The sequence below is a fragment of the Zonotrichia leucophrys genome, chromosome 2 (assembly GCF_028769735.1).
Source record: "Zonotrichia leucophrys gambelii isolate GWCS_2022_RI chromosome 2, RI_Zleu_2.0, whole genome shotgun sequence".
NCBI lineage: Eukaryota > Metazoa > Chordata > Aves > Passeriformes > Passerellidae > Zonotrichia > Zonotrichia leucophrys.
In genome coordinates, this window is record NC_088171.1 from 102,976,819 (window position 1) to 103,000,221 (window position 23,403).

At 36.6% G+C, this 23,403-nt stretch overlaps 1 protein-coding gene across 1 annotated transcript in view; it reads left to right on the forward strand.

The window, feature by feature from the left end:
* The window catches only part of LAMA1 (laminin subunit alpha 1), a 100,103-nt gene that overhangs the window by 63,931 nt on the left and 12,769 nt on the right, over window positions 1-23,403 (forward strand). Inside the window, exons 31-51 of the mRNA XM_064705881.1 lie at window positions 368-454; window positions 699-892; window positions 2,527-2,669; window positions 5,522-5,620; window positions 6,590-6,701; window positions 6,869-7,031; window positions 9,347-9,557; window positions 9,787-9,903; window positions 10,001-10,164; window positions 10,779-10,917; window positions 12,110-12,203; window positions 13,424-13,540; window positions 14,976-15,158; window positions 15,436-15,590; window positions 17,344-17,487; window positions 18,839-18,972; window positions 19,149-19,299; window positions 19,814-19,938; window positions 21,219-21,369; window positions 22,505-22,649; window positions 23,233-23,374. Of these exons, the coding sequence (XP_064561951.1) occupies window positions 368-454; window positions 699-892; window positions 2,527-2,669; window positions 5,522-5,620; window positions 6,590-6,701; window positions 6,869-7,031; window positions 9,347-9,557; window positions 9,787-9,903; window positions 10,001-10,164; window positions 10,779-10,917; window positions 12,110-12,203; window positions 13,424-13,540; window positions 14,976-15,158; window positions 15,436-15,590; window positions 17,344-17,487; window positions 18,839-18,972; window positions 19,149-19,299; window positions 19,814-19,938; window positions 21,219-21,369; window positions 22,505-22,649; window positions 23,233-23,374 (2,970 nt within the window). The remainder of the gene's footprint in view (window positions 1-367; window positions 455-698; window positions 893-2,526; window positions 2,670-5,521; window positions 5,621-6,589; window positions 6,702-6,868; window positions 7,032-9,346; window positions 9,558-9,786; window positions 9,904-10,000; window positions 10,165-10,778; window positions 10,918-12,109; window positions 12,204-13,423; window positions 13,541-14,975; window positions 15,159-15,435; window positions 15,591-17,343; window positions 17,488-18,838; window positions 18,973-19,148; window positions 19,300-19,813; window positions 19,939-21,218; window positions 21,370-22,504; window positions 22,650-23,232; window positions 23,375-23,403) is intronic.

Below are 23,403 nucleotides of genomic sequence, written 5' to 3' on the forward strand. Positions count from 1 at the left end.
TTTTTCAGAAGCTTAAGAAGCATATTTGTTGTTTGCATTTGTATAATTGAGTCAGAATGAGAGTCTAGCAATTCTGGTGTCTTCATGCAAGTCTCAGTTAAATACATGCATTAGCCATATCATACAGCATCCATTTTACATTGTCTTACCTTTTCAAAGGAAGGCCATAATGGGCTCTAGCATGTTCTGCAGTAATGCAGCTCCATTGGGAAAGCAAACTTAACTAATTTAAAATACAAATTCAAGAGAAATGCAATCAGATTAAACAGAAGGTGCTGTTGCTTACAGTATTTAACTCGTGACTGAAGGTGTTATCTGTCTTTGTATGGTCTTATATGAAGCAGGTATTTGTTTATCCTTCCCCTAGTTTTAGTCCCACTTGTGTCCTGAAAGGTGCTCATGATTACCACTGTGATGCCTGTCTCCCAGGATATGAAGGACAGTACTGTGAAAGGTGAGTTACACATGATGTTCCAATTTATTCCCAACTCCCCAGAGCAGTTTGGTTAATATGAGCCATATGTGCACTCAGATTATTCAGTGTTCATAAATAAGTGTATAAATGAGCGCTCAAGGATTTGGAGAGATTTGCTAGTTACTGTTGAACTATTAATAACAACCCCATGCTGTCAGTACATGTAACATCTGATGTCATGATGAATTCCCTGTGATGTTCAGTGTGCCCTTCCTCCCTGTAGGTGCTCCCCTGGCTACTATGGTGCCCCCCAGCTCCCTGGTGGCAGCTGCCGTGTGTGCCAGTGCAATCCGGGTGGTTCCATTCACGGGAATTGTGACAGTGCCACCGGGCAGTGCCTCTGCAAGCCGGGGGTGACAGGACAGCTCTGCCAGGAGTGTGAGCCCAGGCACCTTCTGCTGGAGGACGAGTGTGTCTGTAGGTGCTTTTTAAATTGTTCGCTTTCCCAAGGGGCTCTGGTCTGCTCCAGTGGTATTTATGTGCCTGTAGTTATTCCCTGGATGGGTTTATGATGTCAGGCCCTGTTCTTTCTGTGAAGGAAAGAAACCTATTGGAATAATTACCAATATGGCCGGATGGGATGTGCCTGAGCTTGTCTGGCCCTTGCTGCTTCACCAAATAGCAGCACTGTGGTGTTTTCACCCCAGAGACACCCTTGGCTAAGCTGGATGCTGCAGCTGGGCACTTGGAGGCAAGTCCAGGCATGCAGCAGGTCAGGTTTACCTCTGGTGGAGAAGCTTTAAGGTGGTCATGAAGTAAAGGAGTCAGTTCTGATGGAGGGTTTTGATCCAGACCTTTATTCCTGGCCCACGGGCCTCTGAATCCAGCAACAACTCCAACACAACTCTCCGGACAGAATGGTTTGCTCACCCTTTTACCTGAGGGAGAGGGGGAGGGAAGGAACACAGGGACCACTAACCAAGTATGGGAGGTGAAGTCTCAAGGGACAGAGGACACCTGGATGGCCAAATGTCCCCCAGGGCTGAAAGGCATCTTTGAATTCTGCCAATCACTCAACACCCTTCTGGAATGCCAGGATTGACAGGGAGTGCTCAGCGAGGGGGAAGGAGATGAGGCTGACACACCTGGCAGGGAATTATCAGGGAGGAACCCGGGGTATCTGAGGCAAACCATGACATCACACTGCAACAGAAACCCTAACAACTTACTGATTTTGTAAAACAGAGTGGTTTGGAGAAGGTATTCTCGGGAGGTCTCATCCAACCTCAACCGTTCTGTGAACACAGAGGAAACTACAGTAGAGATCATAATGTCAGCCAAGTTTCCTTAAACTTGTTTGTAACACTGAATAAGCCAGTTTAATCCTTAAACTGGCTTATTCAGTGTTACAAACAAGTTTAAGGAAAGAGAATTTTAAGACTTTTGCTGACTGTATATAATATTTATTGCAAAATCTTGAATTCCTATGTCATTGACCCTTTGGATGTGAGGTTGCTGTAATAATGCTTTATAATTTTTTACAATTTATAATTTTGGAATTATGCCAGGTTTATAGGCATTCTCCACCAATAATAAGTCATATTCTCCCAATAATTACTCTTGTAATTCTTTATGAGAGTGTAAGTAGCAGAAAGACACATCTAGTACAGCAATCTGCTTCTGTAATGAATCGGGATTTAGAACTCTGGTTTTATTTTGTATAAATAAAAAAAAATCTGAGAAATAAATGGAGTTACAGGACTGTAGGCTTGAATTTCCTGTCTGCCATACCTATTTGACTGAGTGGCTTCAACATGGATTTTTTGCAAAATAGCTAAATAGGCTCAATAAGCTTATAATGCAGCAAGCAGCTCAATAGTTAGCAGGACCAATAGGGTGCTAATGTGTGCTAACCTAAGGAGAATGTATTTGGAATAAGTTCACTCTTGGGCAAGAAGGGAAAGGCAAGACTACAAATCTGTACATTCAAATTTATTATACTTTATCACTTCTAACTCAGAAGATGAAGGCACATACTGTCTAAATCAAAAGTGCAGTATTTTTTGCCTTCATTTTAATATTAATACTGCTTCCTTAAATTTTTTATTTAGCTTGTGATGACAACTGCACAGGAGTTTTATTAAACAGTTTGGACAGTCTCGATGAGGCCATGCTTTCAGTGAACCTCACTGGTATTGACCGTGTGCCCTATGGGATATTGTCAGAGCTGGAGAATGCAGCACAACATCTGAAGGTAAATGAACACATTAACAGCAGAAATATTCAGTCACATTTTTAAAGCAAAACTTGCAGCCACCCACAGGTGCTAGTAATTTGACAGACGGCCTCCTGAAGTTCATAACTTGAATATGTGTAAGTGATACCAGATTAAGACAGATTATGTTTGCTGTGGAAATATACCTTAAGTTACTTGGCTGCCTGTATAAGTTTCTTTTTATCCGTTGCACTGGCATTTAAATAAATGTATTGATATATTTTTCAATCACCAATTGGATTTCTGAACGTGTTATGTGTATGTGCTTTGTGTAGATTATGTGCCTTCTTAAGTCTGGCTAGCAAGGGGATTAACTTTCAGTGGTGAAATAGAAACAGCAGCCTGGTCTTCTCCCTTTTTGGTCCCTTTGCTAAATAGCTGCCAAGGCATAGATTCAGGGGGTGTTTCCCTAGAGTTCCCTGGGTCCTTCCCTGGATTGATATGCTGCTTTTCCTTTGCAAGGTTGCTTGGGGTGCAGCAGTTTGCTTTCTTTTTGGCTGTGTGGCACTCCAAGTGCTTTACTCTGTCCTTCATCTCAGGACACTAAAGTCAGGTGGAATGTTTCAGTGTTGGGTATTTTCAGACTGCTTGGGGCTAACTTCCCTTCAACTCCTCCCTCCCTTAAACAAAGCATGAAATACCACTTTTTGTGATTGTAGAAGGTCATTTATTGTTGCTGAGGAATAGGTTCATGTGGCCTCTGCACAAAAACAGAGATAAACAGGAACCTCCCTGCTTCATGGCTACTAAAAATAAGCACATTTATTGGTAAGAGTCTTCTCAGCAATAGTCAAGAAGACAAGCTCTGAGTCAGAAACAAAGCTATCTTCTTTGTATTTTACCAAATCACAAGAAAATCAAAATAATGTGAGTCTTTTTGTGCTGCCAAATCCAGCAAATTAAAATTTTGAATTATAATTTCTTCTATTTAAGATATTAGGCAGAATCAGTTCTAATCAGTGTACTTCAAAATGTTAATAATTACAATAATTGATGGCAAACTTCATTAAATTACATGTTTATGCTTCAGCAGAGGTACTCTTATCCTTTAATTTTAGTTGCTAACCTTTTAGTTTGAAATCTTCAGCTATGCTTCCCTTCCTTTATGTCCCAAGGCATTAGTGTACTGAACTATTGTAATACTTCAAGGATACAATTCACTTGCTTTCTATAATTAGTTTGTGTTTGTTTGCTCCTGCACCATCATCTTTTACTTGGAAACATTATTCATATGCTGTTTTTATTGAGCATTTTATTGCAAAGAAAAGTCAAATCTTAGGTAAAATAAGGGCATTTTTAGTTTCTACTTATTTCTGAATTTCTTAGGTAAGTTTAACTTTCTTAACTATAATAAGTTTGTAGTAAGTTGACATTAAGTACTTAAGTAAGCTTCTACTTACTTTTTAAGTTTTAGTATATACATTTTTTCAATATTAAAATTAAATCAAAGTCAGATGTCACTGTCTTGGAAGTGGGTGCTTAAAGTGATATAAAACTCCTTGTGACTCATGTAATTTCATTTATGTTGGGCCACAGTGTTTATTAAATAATTGTGGGGGTAAGTTGATAGTCTTTTAATTTTTCTCTGTTTGGAAGCAGGTATTCCCCTTTTTCTGGACATTTAAAGATTATGTTGCCTTTTGCCTTGTACCAAAGAAACTGTGGCTGGAGGCCAGAAAATCCCCAAGGTTATTTCTGTGAATTACAGATCTTCCTGAAGGGCTGTCCCCTCACTGTGTTGCCTCTGCCTCATGCTGGTAGCTCAGGAACTCAACTATTCCTCTTTTTTGTACCTTTCTGTGGGTCCTTTGGTAATGACAGCGTTATCATATCAGATTGTCAATTGGAAGACTTCAGTAGTTCTGTTTTTCTAGTTAAAGCCTCCTGCCTTACTCCTCCTGATACACCTAAACTTTGTTGCTGTCCTGTCCTGTCCTGTCCTGCTTTTCTGAACTAGGCTTTTAAAGAAACCTGCTGGGCTTTAAGCTTTCTGTTTCACTTGTTTCTCGTGCTGAGGAAAAGACTTTGAAATTTCCATTTGACACAAGGCTGTTGGATACTCTTGTCTACTACTTTTTTAAAAATTTGGATTTTGCTTATATGTGTGTAAAAAAAAAAAAAATTATTATGGTATTTACAGTGATTGGCTCTGAAACATCTGAAATCTAAAAATAACCTTTCCCAGACTTACTCTCCCTGTAAGAAATGCCCTAAGTTTCTTTGCATCTTTAGAGAAGAGGTATTCTGTTGCAGGCCTTGACTGTATCAAATATAATAGACTTGGTTACAATGACCTATTTATTGCTGTGTGGAGCAGGTTTGAGGTGACCTTGAAAGCAAATACAGCCTGTTATTCTGTTATTCTTTCTCATTGACAAAGGGACCCAGAGGACTGCTGATCTCCAGGGTCATCTTCACAGATACACCCTAGTGCAGCTGTTCTGATAGGACCAGCTGCTGAAATGATAGCAGCTGTAGCACTGGATGAAATATTTAATTTGAATGGCCTTGGAACTCCTCAAAGGAGTTTATTTGGGCAGCTCAGACTGTGGAGAAATTGAGAATCAGGAATGCAGAACTGCTGCTTCCTTCCTTTTTACTCAATTAAAAATACAATATGTCTGGATTCTTGCTTGTTTAAAGAAATGGTACACTGTGTTGTGTGAACTGTATGTATGTAATTACTTTGTCATCTTGTGTGCTTTGAAAATCAGTCCTTTCAAACATATAAATAATCTAAATAGTGTGCATAATTATTTTCTTCCCAACTTTTATGGACCCACAACAAAGTCTTCAAATTACAATGAGTTGTCGCTTCTCATTTCTTATAGAGGTCTATAGTTACTAGAGAAGACCCAACTTACTTGTTAGATACAACAAAAGAAAATCTTCTGAATTTGTCAGGAGGAATTGATTATTTGCATGAAGAGGTAGGTGCTGGCTTCTTTATTCTTAGCCTATCTGGAGAAATAATTTGAGATTTCATAGCATAATAATGTAATGCTAGAGACTTGTTCAGAAATTATTTAAAATCTATAGAGCTCATTGAAAGAATTCAGTCCATACTGTAGTCTTCCTGAAAAGGGGAGTTAATTGCTTTGTGGAAATCTTCTACAAATGACAGTGGTTTATGATATTGTCCATTAAATTTACATGGTTTCTGTTAAAGTTTAAAGTTTTTTAGTACTGTGTTCATTTAATGTCCTAAATCTGGACAGAGTGAATTATTTTCTTCTCATTGGTTTTCATATGTGGAGCTAATTAAAAGTTATGTCATAGCTGAATGTTCACCAAAAAGTCCTTGATACCTGTAGTATTATGTTTAAAATTATCTCAGGAGAAATAAATCTGTTAAAGTCTCACAGGAAAGATAGGTAACATCTGTATTCTTTATCCAGTCTTAACAGGAGAATAATTGTAAGCAGGAAATAGACCATAGTACTTCAGCCATTAGGTTTCATTTGTTGACCAAATGTTCTTATAATTTTCTGGCCATGTAGAGAGAATCTAACCAGGTGCTTCCACTGAGTGCTGTTATTGTAGTGCATTAATATCGATGTATCCAGAACCGTGATTTTCTTAACAAACATTAGTTGTAGCTAAAAAATTATATAATATTTACTTAGTTAAAGAACTAGCTTTGCTAATTATGAGCTTACTGATTATGGAAATAATTGATAACTCTGATCTGATAACTTTAAACACAATTAAGGCATCTGCAAGGATGGAAGCATCAGAGAATTGTAACGCAGTTAGATCTACCTTACCAAAAAGCATTGTTTCTTTAAACTAAAATATTCTCAGTATTAAGAAAAAAAGCATAAAAACCATAGACAAGTGTCAGGAATTAATCAGTGTTTTAGGAGAACTGTCAAATATCATCTCTGATTTTATTCTAGACAACTAGATTTTTGAAAAAAGCTCAGCAACTTGACACAATGACTCAGAAAACCAGGAATAAAAGTCAAGAACTGACTGGCTTTATTGACACAGTGCACACAACCATCAAAGGTATCCTGTTTTTAAGATATTTCCATTTCTTTACAAAATTTAGTAAGGGAATGTTGTTTGCAACTCTTAAAGTCCTATCTACATGGAAAATGCTATGGTTTGCACAGGGAATTTAAATATGTTCTTATTTTTGATGATATGACTAAATTGTTTATGCTCCTACTCAGTACTTGCTGAAGTTGCTTTATCACTAAATGAAACACTGGGCCTGGATCTACCACTGTCAAATGCTACATCTCAGAGCCTGCAGGATGATATTTCTGCCCTTTTGGATGCACTGCGCAAGAAGGATTTTGTTCAGCAGCACCATAATGCTACCACAGTCCTAAAGTAAGCCTGTTCCACTAAAAACTTTATTTCACATATGTCTCTGCCACGCAACACTGCTTTTTTGAAGAGATATCTGGAGAAACAGTTTGCCATAATAGGTGGCAGTGTGATAGTTAGCCCAGGTGGAGCTATGTGAACTTTGCTTTGAAGTTACATGATTTGGTGATACTTTGTCATCCCATGTGATACAAATCAATAATAAAGTCTTTTAGAAGTCTGTAAAATCAATAGTAAAGCCTGTTAACTTGGATGTGATACAAAATTCCCTTGCAATAAGTCAAAAGACTCACTGATTTCAGATTCTTTCAGATCTGACCCTAATAACATCTCCTTGTTGGTTTTGGCTGAAAACTCTCTCAGTCAGTTGCAAGCCCAGGACATGTCAGGCCTGCTGAAGACAATTGATTGTCACTGGAATACGTAACAAAAAGATCTGCAAATAAAACCAAAGCCTTTTTTTAAGCATTCTGAGCCATTACTTAGGACTGTGTTCTTATGTCTTGATTTGTCCCCAGTTGAAGGCTATTTTGAAATGGCTTTTATAGTCATCATTAGAGCTTACTGCCAGACTTGGCAAGATAAAAAATTACTATTCCGAGAGTCAGCGAATATTTTGTTCCACTTCCAGAAATACTAACTAATGCTATATCACACCAAAACCTTTAGGAATGTTAACATTGGCTTTAGGGACCAGGATTTAAACCAGAGTAGAATACTTCTGAAAATTTGACTTTTTTTTTTTTTTAAGTACTTTGGATTAAGCAGGATAGAGTGTTTGTGTTGGTAGCATGTCTCATTTTTTTCAGCAAACTCTTCTGCTCAATATAGAACTGTATAGTAACTATACAGACATGAAAATGGACCAGAAATGTACCATTTATTCTTATTAGGAACTTCAAATATGTCTCCAAATGTGTTGTTCCATAGTAACTGCATGTTCTGACTTTCAACATCAACAGCTTTTGAGCTGTTATAGAAGGTGTTTGCAAATTAACTTTTTCAATTATAGTCTCTGTTGAAATTTCTGAAAGCTCTCTGATAAGGGCCCCTTGACAGATCGTAGAAGAGAGCTAATAAGTTCTATAAGGTAGTTTGCTCTGCAGAATTTCTTAAGAAATGCAGCTGTAAGTTCAAAAATTACTTAAATAAGCAGCTTGCTAGTCTGTTTTTTACAGAGTAGATGTTGCCACATGACTCACAGTGGACTGAGTTTGTGATAATGTACTTTAGGCAACATTTGTAACTGAGGTCTCCACACATTTGCCATGAAAGGCAAAGGCCCCAGACAATTTGGAATATAACCTTTTTACTCTATGCTGAAACAGAAGCCATTATTGACTTGTAAAATACTTTAGATCTTGTAATTTTTTTTAAGGCTGTGGCTTCTGATTGAAGGGGCTCTGAATTTTTTGCTTTAGGAAATACATGCAAATGCACATCTGCTATTCAGTAAGAAAGATGGAATGCATTTTGCTGTATATAACTGTGAAATAAAGTAGGTTTCTTTCACTTTGGCTAAAGATTTATGTTATAAGCACTCAGATTAACAAGGACAAACATTTATGTAAAAATACCATTTCAGGAGTTGCAATGTTCAGCATATGTGCTGAGATGAAGAGAAACGAAGGAATAGACTTCCAGGATAATTATAATTTCTGTTCCTTCAGTTCTGGAAAGTGTTCAAATGAAGATGCAAATATTCCCAAATAGAATGGCTGAAGCAATTAACAGCTGACAGATTTTGGAGAATTTAATATTTGCCTGATAATCTCTGTTGCTGATTAAATATATAAGTGCAGAGATTGTTCATATCAGTGTTCATTTTAATGAGACTTTATTTTAATTTGATATTTAAACTTTTCTAGACTCTTGCATATATGTCTTTCAGTTCTGGTTACTTGTTTCTTTCTAGTGCCAATCCCTGTAAATGATGTTTTGATCCTACATTCAAAATATGAATCACTACAATTAGGATATAGAGTAGTCCCAGAGGAAAGTTTCACAGAGATTTTAAAGGGCGAGTATGTCCCAAATCAAGTCCAAACAAAAGTGATTCATACTCACCCCTTTTCCCTCTAGTCCTTACATGCAAAGTTTATGAACTGTATTACTGTCCTCTCCCCAGGCAGTCATCATTTTGTGTGGTAAGACGAATAACTAAACCACCATGTATGCTATTCTAGCAAAAAATGGCAGACTTTAGTAGGAAGATACATATAAATTAATTTCACATTACACCATTTTCTCCTTAAGAAATCCATGCCTAAGTTCCTCCTTTGCTGTTTCTTTAAGTTCTTATATGTCTCCTTTTTCAGAGCTGCAGAAAAGTTGTTGACCCAGGTTCAGAAGGAGTATCTCAAACCCCAGCAGGAACTTACTGAACTGATAACAAATGCCAGCCAGTTCTTATCAAAGCAGAACAGCAGACTGCAGGATGCCCAGGACCTGGTGAACGAGGCACTTGCTAACATCAATGAGACCCATCGCTTGTTTCCTCTCATCTCCAGCAACTTGGCAGAGTTAAATGTAAGACTGGGCAGTCAGTGTTGCTGCATAAGAAATACCAAATATGTGATTGTGTTTAAAAACTCATATTTTACATTTTTAAACATATTTAAATGTTTTAATATAAGTGATGCCTTAAAAATTTAAAGGAAACCAGACCCCTGTTTGAAAACCAGAATATTATGTTATGTGAACTCATCAGTATAGCTGGCTTATCAGCCTGCTGTAAAACACTTGATTTATGCTATAGGACAAAAAGCTAAAAATAAAGGAAGGTGAAGAAGTCTCGACCATGCTCATTAAAGAAGGGGAGGTCCTACTGAATGATGCTGCTACTCTTGCCCAAGATGTAGAGAACTCTACATTTGTAAGTCCTTAAGTTTTAACATCCTCTTAGAGACTTAAGTTTATTTTGCTAGTGAAACAAAAAACAAAAAAAAAGAAGGGAAACACTTTTTTTGCAGAATGTGGAAGTCCACCAGGATGAGTTGGTCCTGTGGAACACCAAACTGCGACATCACGTGGATGAGCTGGTGATGCAGATGTCTGTGAGAGGAGTGCTTGACTTGGTATACAGAGCTGAGGAACATGCCACCCAGTTCCAAAGACTTGCAGATGCACTTGAGAGGTGATCAACTCAAGAATTACAAAATTATGAGATTTACATTAGTGTCAGATCTAATAGGTAGAGGCCTAACTCACTAAACTCATTCCCTGCCCGTGTTTTGAAAACAAAAAATTTTGCTTGGAGGAACATTAAGCAATTCTTGACCTCACCACAGCTAGATAAATTCAATAAAGCAAAATTTAATATAGATTAGATTTCAGATGCTTATAATTTCCTCCTAGATCCTGTGTCTGTACTTAGTTTTTGAGTTTCAGATAGGGGCTTGTTTCTGTTCTGTTTAGACAATATTATTTGTTTGTTCTAAGGATCTTTATAACTTGAAAAAACTAACATAGGCAAAAGGGAACAAAATAGGAGAAAAAAATAGAGATGGAATGGAAAAAAAACAGAACAGCAACTAGCAAAATAGAGAAAAGCCCCATAATTGAAAACCTTTTAACATGGTCTTTCAGTTCAAAATAATGAATTGAAAGCCCCTTATGCAACATTGGGCAAGGTGTGCTTGTTTTTTTCAGAATGCATCATGTATTCTGGAAAGATGTGCATGTTGTAATTGAAGACGTGGTACTCAGTGCTTGATTGAAAACAGGATTGCTTGTTAATTGTCTCTTCAGTGACCTTTCCAGAGTAAGAAATGTGACTCTGAACACAACTGCTGCTATCTACACTCACTCCAGCGTTAAAAGTGTGATTGAAAGAACAGAAAGTTTGGCAGATGATGCATCCAGAGTTGTGAATGGCCCCTTGGATTTAGTAAGTATCAAAATTAGTACTTTAATTTATGTCTGACCCTATCTCATATAGGAATATTTGTTTGTGCACTTGCTGAAAACTTGAGTCTTCTTGATGGAGGCAAGTCCTTGATGGCAGCCTGTCCTACCAGCTAGTGTATACTGCATCCTGAATCCCTAATCCAAGGCAGTAATGACACCACATCTCAAGTTCTGCTTACCTTGCTTTTCTCTCTGCCACAGTACCATTTTTCCTTTGTTTTGTTTGCTTTTTAATGTCTAATGCATATTTAGCTGGACTGTACTTGATTCTGTGAGGATTTATATCAGACATTTGACATGTATTCCTGCAGAATTTAAATTCCCAAACCTCTAGTGCTTCCTTCCACCTTTGGAATTATTCACTGATCTCCTTATTTGACCTATCCCTCTTCCATTTCTATCTGGATATTCCCAACCACAGCTACTTTGCTTAGTAGAGGACATTTCATAACAAATGTATGTTTGTGTCTCATCTACAATCCCTCTGCCTTCAAAGATTATCAGATTGTTACTGAAACTGTAGGTTAGAAAGATCAGAGCAGTTCCCAATCTGATCTTAACAGCTTCCTATAATTTTATTTACTCCCTCACATCTCTTTGTCATGCACATTATACCTGCACAAGCAGGTGGGATAATGCATTTACATGACAGGGATCAAAATAACTGACCTTGTTTTGTGAGCTTGTATGTTTTTATATAGCACTCTGTCTTGCTAAAGCTGACTACAGCATGAATCCTTCAAGGTGTTTTTTCAGTTTTTTTCAGTAGGAGAAAGGTAAAAGAATGACTCTAAGATTATGATTTTGAAATATCTCACTTTAAATTGCTCAGAGCTGGAAATTTTGAATTAGGTCTGGAATTAGAATTTCCAAAAGACAACCGAATCACTAGCAGTATTAAAATTAAAATTTTGTATGTTTTGTTTCATAGTCATATTTTTTTATTATTAAACTCAAATACACTCAATGTCACATTCTTGAATAACAGGATAACAACTTGTATTGTTTCTAATGGATGGTAATGAATATTGTTTCTAATAAGGTAATGAATAGAATATCTCATAAATGACAAGAATGTTCAATAACTTTATGTAGGTGTCTATAAATACGTAAATGTTTTCAATTGAATTTCTGTTTTTCATATGTGGCAACTTAATGTCTGTGTTTTTTAGCCAGAGGAGTCTTTCAGTCTTCAGGGGAAAGAAACTCTACAACTTAGCTCCAAATTTCAGAATGAAGCTAAAAATCTGAAGAAAAAAAGTGATGGTCAGTTCTGTAGAATTCATATTTCTGCCTCTATTTCTTTTCCCCATTTTCCGGTTTGTGCTGCTTTTTTTTCTGTAGTTTATTACTTTTTTAAATGAGCATAAGCTAAGGTAAATATATATATATATATATATATATATATATATATATATATATATATAATCATATTATCATGCAATTAAGATTACTGTTTTATGGATTCTCATAGTATTTTCATTTTTTGGGTAAGAAAAAAAAAAATTTTCTCCGTAAATGTTTAAAAATTTGGCCTTCACTATACCCCATTTACTTGTAAGCAGTGCTTGCAATGGCTTTTTCTCCAAACTTTATAAATTAAATTATTAGAGATTGTGTACTAGACAAAGAGAAAGCATAATTGTTGAAAATTCAGTTCGTTTTTATTTAATAAATCATGGATGACACCAGTATATAAGATGACATATTTAAATCCTAATTCTTTTTATTTGTTCCTGCTGGACAGCTAAAATACAAAAAAAAGCTGAAGTTCTTTGTCTCCATAAAGTCAAAAATACTTTTGGTTTTTCTGTTACTCCAAGGCAAGGCATTGAACCTTGATACTAGAAAGGCATTGAAGTCTACACCATGAAAATTCAAAAGCATTTTGAACAAAGGCTTTGTGTAGTAGCAGGAGCAAACTTTAAACTAAGTTAAATGTTTGACAAAATTGGACAGAAAAGGAATGTTTCACAGAGATAAACTGTAACTGTAAAATAGCGTTGTCTTGCAATACTAGTGGTTTACAAATATGTATAACTTTTATGTAATTCAGAGGGACAGAATTACCTTTTTTTGTTCCTTCTATTCTAGATATTTTAATTTCTAATGAAAGGATTCTGCAAACAGATCACAAATATATAGAAAAAAGCCACTTCTTTGGCTCCTATTAGATAACATAAAACGTGAAGAACAATGTAAAAAATATTAGAGTTCACATTCGTGGAATAATTTTAATTTGTAGCTGTTTCCTCACTATGTTTGTAGCCATTCAGTCTCATGGAATTGGCCAAAAAGGATAGCTTTGAACAGAGCAGTGCTCACAGGAGCTTATCTATTTATACTGCATTCATTTTGCATTCCTGTTTGTAAAATGCCCTTTCTGTTGGGGAAAAAAAAAAGCTCCATTGATGAAATAAATGAATACTTTGGTTTTGTGTGGGTTGTATGGTATTTGTTTATGTGTATATTATTTCTTTCAACAGGACTTCTATTTGGATTGAATGGGTTGAACAAAAAGGTAGAAAAGATTCAGGAAAGTACAAATAAAATTGGCAACCAACTTAATGATTCTCTGTTGACACTCAGAGCATTGCATAACAGTAAGTGAAATTTATATTAACATTCTCCTTATTACAGAACTCTATTACACTTGTAATAAAACCCTGTTCATTATCTGATTGCAGAAACCTAGCAATATTCTATACTGGAGACTTCATTTAGCCTCGTAAATATTTTACATTCTTTTCAGTAAACCCATTAAACATAATTGGGTTATATTATAAGGTCTGTAGTCTGATTCACATTTCACATTGCTGTGAATCAGGAGGGACTCTGATAGTAATACAATTGCACTGATATGTAAGGAGAGTGAAGTTATAGAATATTTAATCCCACATGCAGAGAAATTTACATATGGAACTCTGAGATTTCGCTTTCTTTTCTGGCTTGCTTCAAAACTGTTTATATTAATCTATGAATTTTACAGCCTGCATGTAAATATTTTCTTGTTGTAAATGCAGACTTCATTTAATTGATTAAAATATATTTTCTGTGCTTTTCTAAAATGAAAGAATTCCTCTTTTTTCAGTCATTATTTTGAATAAAGGCAAGACCTAAAGTTCATGGAAACTAATTGAAAAAATTACTTTAAAATTGTGAATAAGAGGGTCCAAAATACTTTGTCAATCTAAATAATGTGTTTTAAGTTAGAAAAACAGTGATAAAGACCTCTTGCTAGGGTTGTTTGATTCTACTGTGAATCTGGATTAGAATGCTAACTTCAATGCCTTAAAATACCCATTTTGCAGTTCAGAGACCTAATTCATGCTAAAAGGTAATAATAGTGACGATGTTACACTGGATATGAACCACGGGGTGCTATCTATCATAAAGCTACACATTGAAAATTAAGTCATTAAAATCACAGCAGTGTTCTTCTTAACTCATAGCTTAACATTGTTTGATTTCAGCTTTGTTGTTACATTTCTTGAAGTTGTCTCTTTTTTTTCCCCCTGGTCAGAGATTGGTGGTGGCATTGCTCTCTGTGTAGAAGTGGTGAAGGAGGATCCTTGGGGGTCTAACTCTGGCCTTTTTTGCCAGCTGCAGCCTCTTCCCACTCTTGTGGGCAGAGGGTGTGAGGGGCAGGCTGAGGCTGGGGGTGATGCACCCAGTATACAGGTGTTGGTAGCCAAAACCAGAGGGTCTAATAGCCCTTCTGCCTCACCAGCTTTGCATAGGATTCAAATCTGCAGTCTCAGACAAGTGTCTCTGAGTGCCAGCACTTGTTTAGGAAACTTAAACACTACAAGCCTGATGCATTCATAGAAACTTCCTGATGAGATAGGCAGAATCAAGTTCCCCAAAGAAACAAAAATTCAATTCTTACTATGACATCTTACTATGACAAGAATGTAACTGACAGCATTCCTAGTATTTTGACTATGTTTGTAGCTGCTGCTACAAAGCCAGGCATTTGTTAGTCACAAGAATGTATGAGTGTTTTGAATGTTTTTTAACCTTGGAACTGTGTTTCAGATACCAGGAAATACATGCTTGAAGTGAAAGAGCTGGCTGTGTCTGCAAACACCAGTGCTGTGGTGGATTTAAGTCACTTTGGGGAGTTCAGTCAAAAGCTAATGAATACATCTTCTGCATTGTCCCAAGTTAATGACACTTTGAGGAAAACAAGCGAACTCATAACTGATTCATCAAAAGCTGGTAAGTTTGCTCTGTGGCAATGTCACTGCTAGCAGAAGCAGTATTAATATTCAGTTTTAACAGGCATTAAATAAGAGTCTGATGGACTGAGAGTTTATTCCTAATTCAGTAAAAATATGCTAACTTTTAAAAAAAGTCCTCTAGAGGATTCACAAGGGATGTATATCCCTTACTGATGTTAAAAGTTGCTGAAACCAAAATGATCACAAGCTGGCTACCTTGGCTAAGTATTTTAGCAATTTCACCCTGCCTCAACATTTCTTTTATGTTTCCACAGCATTCACAGTTGAAAAACAAGTTAAAGAAGTTGAAGCACAAGCAAGTCTTTTATTGGATAGACTCAAACCTTTGAAAATGCTTGAGGAGAACCTGAACAGAAACCTGTCTGAAATTAAAGAACTTATCAGCCAGGCCCGCAAGCAGGCAGCATCTGTAAGTTCTATCATCCCAGACTTAAATGAATTTTCACTTTCAGCAGGGAGGTTGTTTGAGATAAGGAGCCTAAAATTTACTTTCCAGGTACCTGGTTGTTGTTGCCGAGTCTCAGTGAAGTCCAAGAGCACTGACTGATGCTAAAATCATACTGGCAACATTTTAAGGTTTTAGCATCAAGGTTGTTTTTGCATTTGTGGGTATGTCAGAACAGCCAGCTAGTAATTTATCTGCTATTTCCTCCTGTTTCCTATAAAAATAATGAAACATAGTATGCCAGAGAACTGTCATGAGAGATTTTGATAAGAAAGAGACAAGTTGGAGGATGGTACAGCTATTCTCTTTAGTACAAGATGTTAGTTTTTGAGGTTATTTAGAGATTGATCTGGGGTGCCCCATATGACATCAAGTACCACTACAAACTTTTTGTCAAGAGTGTTGATTCTATGAATAAATTTGTCATCTATGGCCTTTTATGTCCATATGTTCTTTGCAAGAAGCAGCTGAGTATCCAGGGTACTTTAAGACAGTGTACTTGTTTTTAAGTCTCTGCTTCTACCTTAAAGACAGCAGAAGTGAATCAACTGTACTATGGATCTCATTAGACTGTGAGAGAAATATGAAAATGGCTTTGCAATGAGTAATTTTTGGTATGCCTTGGACATACTTATGGATATATTATTGTAAGGTTAAAAAAAAAAAGAAGAAGGCACTCAATTCTTTCTGCAAATCTTCTTAATTATATGGTTATTGCTTCTCTGTCACAGTCTACTGAAGCTTAATGAATCCACTGCAAAAAAAAGAGAATGGTATTTCCTGAGGTGTCATAAGCCACAGAAGTTGCTGGCAAGGTGAAAAGAAGTGTTAGCAAAGTCTCTTTTTGCAGTCTGGGGGGAATTTGTTCTGTTTGGGGGGGGGGTTAAGGGTTTTGTTTTGTTAGTTTGTATTTTTGTTTGGTCTTTTTTGTTTGTTGGTTTGTTTATTTGTAATTTTTTGTTACACAAGAGAAACTTTATGTATCTGTGTCCAGATGCATGCATACACACACGTGTGCTGTATGCATTTAGTAGTTACAGGTATATTCCATGAAGTTAATGGAATTAAGGTTTTTTTCTTACTAAGAGGAAGCTGCTGGAGGTTTGGTTGCATTTGGCTTGGATCAATTTTTCATCAGTTTACTAAACAGTGGTTTTAGGGATATGACAATAGGAATATTATTTATTTAATCTTTAAAGAGTGGAACTTGCCATATATTCACAAATGTAATTTTAAATATTATGTAAACTGTTACAAATTTGAAATAACTGGAATTGTTGCAGACAGTCTCATTTTTAATTTGTAAAAAAAAATCCCTCCATATAGACTAGAAATGGTTTCTTATATTTTAAAACATTTTTAATTTCTGTATCTTTATTTTCTGATATTATGACATGGCTTTTTGCAGCTATTTGATCTTCTGACCCAAGACTTACTGTTTTTTTCTGAGGTATTTGAATAATTTGTTTACTGATTCAAACCTCCCAATTGAGTGAGTGTATTGAGATAGATTTCATACTTCTCTATTGTGAATCTCTTTATCAAGTGATACCTAGAAGATTGCAGGAATCTAGCCCAGGCAGCAATACTTGGATTGCATGGAAGGATCTCAGCAAAAGGTTTGCATTTGTTGGTCAGAAGCTAAGTACAAACTCCACAAAAGAGTGCTTTGTTCACTGAGACTTGTTTAGATTCCATTTTCTTCTTTTCCCCCCAGATTAAAGTTGCAGTATCAGCAGAGAGAGATTGCATTCGTGCCTATCAACCCCAAATTTCATCTACAAATTACAACACCTTAACACTCAATGTGAAAACTGCTGAACCAGATAACCTCCTTTTCTACTTGGGTAGCAATGGAAAGGTAAGTTTCTGGGGTACATTTACTGAAGGTGATGGTAGTCAAAAGTTTTACATATGCTTTTTCTTTGTGGGTTCTCTGCTTGTTTTTTTACCTTAGTTGGGGTCAGGATTGAAGGCACTTGAGTTCATGTTTAGACTCAGGCATTTATTGTTTTCAGTGCTACAGCCTCACAACTGTGAGTTTTGTAGTCTTTCATTAGTAAGGCAAAAAATGGCTTAATTATCACTTGTTACAAGGTCTTTTAAGGCTAAACTATCTAATTAAGAAATTATACTTAGATTATTTTCCCTCTTAACCTAATAACTACTCCCTCGATGCCCTCAATGTGGACTTTTCTGTTCAATTACAAAACATCACCCAAACCCATGAAGAAGGAGGAAGAAGGTAAAGAGGAACAACTTGTCTCTGCCTTAAAACCTCCATCTTGTTTCATATTTGTTTCTGTATTCTAAAACCCCAAACTCTAAGTTTTCTACTCTGTAATATTATATACTTCTTACTAACTACACACTCATAATCTTAGTGCTGTCAATCAATTTTGGAAACTTTCTCCACAGAGAAAGTGGAGAAAGTTTCCAAAATTTGTATTTGACCTTTCTCAGGTCAAATACAATGTTCTCTTGCTAGTCTGTGCCTTTCAGCAAACAAAAAGTTTCAAATTCTCAGCATCTAGGGTTCCAACATTTCTTGATTTCAAATTAAGTAACCAAGCGAGGCCCCTTGCAGACAGATGTGTTCACTAGGGGTGGAAATATTTTCGTGCCTTAGATGATTCCAGGGATTTTCAAAGGTAGAAAATAAAAGCACCGGATTCCTTTGCCACTGCCTCTTGGCCCTGTGCTGAAATTCTCCCTTCCTTTTCCTGTGTTGTGCATAAATCACATGGAGTGTAACACCCCCTGTGATGCTTTCATACAGCATGCTGGAGTGAATTAGACGATTTGCTTGGTAACACAGCTAAAATTCTTGAAGGTGTCCCTCATGAGCACGGTGCATCCACCCACTTGGAAGGGAGTGTGATGGCTAAATGTCACATTGCTCTGCTTCATTCCCTATGTGATCCCAAGAAATGCACAGCAGTTAATTCCTTGTGGCACACTATCATGGGATAGTGCTTTTTCACAGACTAGTAAATGTATGTGTATATATATATAAAGAAGACATTCAGCTACTTGCATATGACCTGAGGGAGTTCTGTCTCATTAGAAGTGAGTGAAAAGCATGACTTTGCTAAATGTCAACTCCTGTCATATGGGATGTAGGGACATGAATCTGGAAAGATTTTCTCCATGTTTCTGGTGAAAATACACATTTGATTCCATGAATTAGAATAGGCTCTGCTGTTTTTCAGACAGACTTCCTGGCAGTGGAGATGCGACGTGGTAAGGTGGCTCTTCTTTGGGATTTGGGCTCTGGACCAACAAGAGTGGAATACCCTGATTTTCAAATCGACAACAACAAATGGCACAGAATACATGCCACCAGGTAATTAAAATCAGAATGTCATAAGTGGTGTACACAAAGCATCCACTGTTTGGATGATGTCCACTCATCATTTTCAGTGATGAGATTTTTCTTGTCCTTAGAAGGAGAAGCCAATATTATGTGTTGATTAGGCTTGGTGATGTCTAAGACTATTTATTAGTATTTGTATTTGGCAGGTTTGGAAAAACAGGTACCCTCAGCATAGAGGAGATGAACTCCAATCAGAAGCCTTCACCTAAATCTGGAACCTCTCTGGGGACAGCCAGCATATTGGATGTTAACAAGTCAACCCTAATGTTTATTGGAGGACTTGGAGGGCAAATCAAGGTTAAATTCTGAGATCAGCCTTCTGTTAATTGTTTTGAGCATGTTTGAGAAATACTTTTGCATTAGAAGTAATTGCTTAATTTGGTACTTCATCAAGAGATGCCAGGTACTCCGAGCATAAATCAGAGATGCTCTAAGGGTCTTCTTGGATCCTGAAGTTAATTTTCCCTGGAAATTTTTGCATAAAGTTTAACTGGGGCAGTCTGTGTGTGCATGTACCATGTATAGACATTATCAAATGGTTTTGTTTGCTTCTTCCATGGCAATTGTTATTCATGGCATGAGGGGTGTGTAAGTAGGTCAAGGACATAGTTATTTTACTTTCTTGATGTACTAATCTATCATTATTTCAATTATAATTGTTAATAGTTACACTAAAACATGTTGTTCTCCTATTATGATTTATATCGAACAAAGTTGAAGTTCAAGGAAAACAACCAAGCAAAAATTTTGCTGCATAATTTTCAGAGTACTCAACATTAATTGTATTCATGAAATATTTATTTTCTTATAGAAATCACCTGCTGTTAAGGTGACCCATTTTAAAGGGTGCCTAGGAGAGGCATCCCTGAATGGCAAACCTATTGGTCTTTGGAACTACATAGAAAGAGAGGGCAAGTGCAATGGCTGTTTTGGAAGGTATTTTGTCTCACTCTCTTTTGGTTTTTTTTCAACTTGTTTAGAGTAATTTACATTTGTAATATTACATTTTTGTGTTAACTAAGCATATGGAGTTCAGACAAACTGCAGTGTTTCACTGATTATTAACTTACAGTTCTGAGCACATTAATCTCAATGTATCAGTGGTATCAAATAATTTCTTTGCATGGAATTTCAATTTTTGAATCACTTTCTCAGAGGAGTTTTATTGTTGCTCTCTATTTTGTGCATGGGAAGTAGGGACTACCAGTGAACCAAAATGCTGTGGAATCTTTCCTTTTCAGTAGTTTTCTGTAAAACAGATTTATTCTTTCCTAGGGTAAGAAACAGTGTAAAGCAGTCTTATTAAAAAAATTGATAGCAGAACTGTAGCCACTGAGGTTGGTGCCTTGAGCAGATTACTATTTTTATGTTCAAGGAATAAAAAAAAAATATGCTTGTCCATATTCCCTTTGCAGAATATTTCATGCAGAAACAGCAGAGGGTGCTGCATGATAGTATGAGATATTTTTTACAGGTCTTGTACTGCAGGGAAAGGGGCTAATAGATCATGTATTGTAAGTGCAGTTATGCAAAGCATTTTGAGAAATGGATGGCATGTTTTAATTTAGAGGGTGTATACTGTAACAATTATTTTTCCCTTAGGAAATCACTGAGTTTGCCTTTCATTTTTGTGTATAAGGAAGAACACTTATCTTGTGTGCATCCTTCCCCATGGCTAAATTGTGTATTGTGAGGTTGCATAATGAAAGTGGCCGTTGGCTGGAATCCTTCAGTTATTCATTACATCAATATTGAAGTATTTCCCCACACTTTATAAATTGCTGCCTGGAGGATGCACTGACTGAGCAGCACCTGAAGGGAGCCAACCAGGAAGGTGGAGAGAGACTATTTACAGGGGCATGGAGTGCCAGGACAAGGGGTAATGGATTCCAGCTGAAAGAGAGTAGGTTTAGATTAGAAGTTAGGAGTAAAGTCTTTACTGTGAGGGTGGTGAGATGCTCGAATACAATGCCCAGAGAAACTGTGGATGTCCCATTCCTGGAAGTGTTCAGGGCCAGGTTGGATGGGGCTCTGAGCAAACTGGTCTAGTGGAAGGTGTCCCTCATGTGGCAGGGGGGGAATATGGGATCGTCTCTAAGATCCCTCCCAACTCAAACTATTCTGTAACCTAACTTTTCTTATATTTTATATTAAAAAAAAAAAAAAAGGGAAAAAACAAATGTTAACATTTTTGTACTGGTTTTCTGCTTCTGTAGCCCACAGGATGAGGACACTTCATTCCATTTTGATGGCAGTGGATACTCAGTTGTGGAGAAGGCACTCCGCTCAACAGTGACTCAGATATTAATATCTTTCAGTACCTTTTCACCAAATGGGCTTCTTCTCTATCTTACTTCAAATGGCACTGTAAGAAAATGGATCAGATTTCTAAACTGTCATTCAGCTTACATGTATTAGAGCATATCACTACTTTTGTGTAATTCATCACCTGTGACTGGCATCATAAGCTAAAGAACTAAAGACAGGAACCCTAGAGCACAACTTGTTAGAGCAAATATCCTCCGAAACTAAGGGCAAAGTTAAACAATGAAAAGAATTCCTCACAATTTATTTAAATTTTAGAATAAAAATAAATTATTTTTGACTAAAATTAATGATTACTTAGCTAAAGGATAGAAAAGGAAAAGTAAGGACAGCAAGCTAGTTTTTTCAGTTGCAGGAACCTTTTCAGAATGTAAAAATGTTTTGGAATTGAGCTTGCAGAAGGACAATATAATAATGAAAAACCATATTGAATTAAATCCATAAAATGGGAATTCAGTAAACTGAAACAAATTAAATAAAACTTCTGCAAAAGCAATATAACCCAGACCTATCAACAGACCTTCATTGTCTTGTCATGCAGTTTACTGCATACTTAGATGGTGGTTTTCTGTTCCTGAAGGAAGGAAAAGCTTTGTTTGGGTACAGATTATTTCAGAGTTGCTGCATAATTCATTTGCTGTATGTACTCACTGCCTGAATACATTGCAGTGTATACAATAATATCTGATTTAAGCTTTACAGTTCAGAGGGGGAACCTTCAATGCAAATCAGAAAGTCTTCTTTACTCTGAGAGGACGGTCTTTGCTTCATGCAGGAAGAACATCGTAGTGTTTGATCATTATGCTGTCAAATCAAATTACTTTCAACTTCATCCAAAAATGGGAAAATGTGACTTTGTTATTTAACCATTTTTCTGCTGAGTAATCAAACCTCATGATGCATTTGTTATTTTAATAACAAAACAAAAATACATCCTTGTGAGGTACTTGTAACTTAATTTTCCTAAATAAAGTGAAGATGAGCATCTTGGGCCTAACAAATAGTCCAGGTACAAAAGTTACTAAATATTTTCCTCACAGTAGGCCAAACCTGCCAGGCATGCATTCTTTAGGAAGATTTTATTTCCAGGAATGTAATCTGTTTGTATGTAATCTGTTTTTTGTTTTGGCGGTTTTTTTCTTCCTCTCAGAGAGACTTCTTTTTTTCTTCCTCTCAGAGAGACTTCTTGTCCCTTGAGCTTGTTGATGGCAAAGTGAGGGTGACTGTTGATCTTGGCTCAGGACCCCTTGTTCTTACAACAGAAAATCGTTACAACAATGGAACGTGGTATAAAATCTCATTCAATCGGAATAAGAAGCAAGGTAGGCTAGAGATTGAGAAGTCTGGGTGTTTGCACATTTACAAATACAAATATCTAAGACAGCTGCAGAGAACATCACTGCAAACAAATTTGATCACTTCCAATGCAGTGTCTTTAGCAGCCACACCTAGGGTACTTTGCTTTTAGGACTAGAGTGTAAATCTTGTGCTTGGTTTAACACATCTCACAAAACATACCAAGACTCTTTAAAGACTGAAAGATTTTTGTCCAAGTCTGTAGATGAGGGATCACATTTTTTCTCCTGCATTTTAATATTACTTAGTACAACTGTTTTGTGGGGACCTGTGTTTTGGCAGTAACATGTATGTGCTAATGGTTATAACATATTCTCATATGCATCTATTTTCCTGTAGACTTCTCCAGATTTGGTTTTGGCAGAGAGGAATGAATGAGATTAACAGAATAGCTGGCAGTACAATAAATTGCTCATTCTAAGAATAAGAAGATTGTCCATACATGTCCGAGTCAATGAATACATTTTCCTTTATTACGGACAAGATTGCCAGAAGAGAAGAATGTATATTCATGTTCTTCTCCAGATCTTTACTCCCTTTTCTTTGCAGGAATTTTGGCAGTCATGGATGCATATAACCTTAATTATAAAGAAACCAAGCAAGGAGAATCTCCTGGGGTTGCCTCAGACCTGAACCGCTCTGATAAGGACCCAATCTTCATTGGTGGGCTGCCAAGATCGAGGGCTCTGAGGTAAAGTGTGTCACTTTTGCACCTTTGCT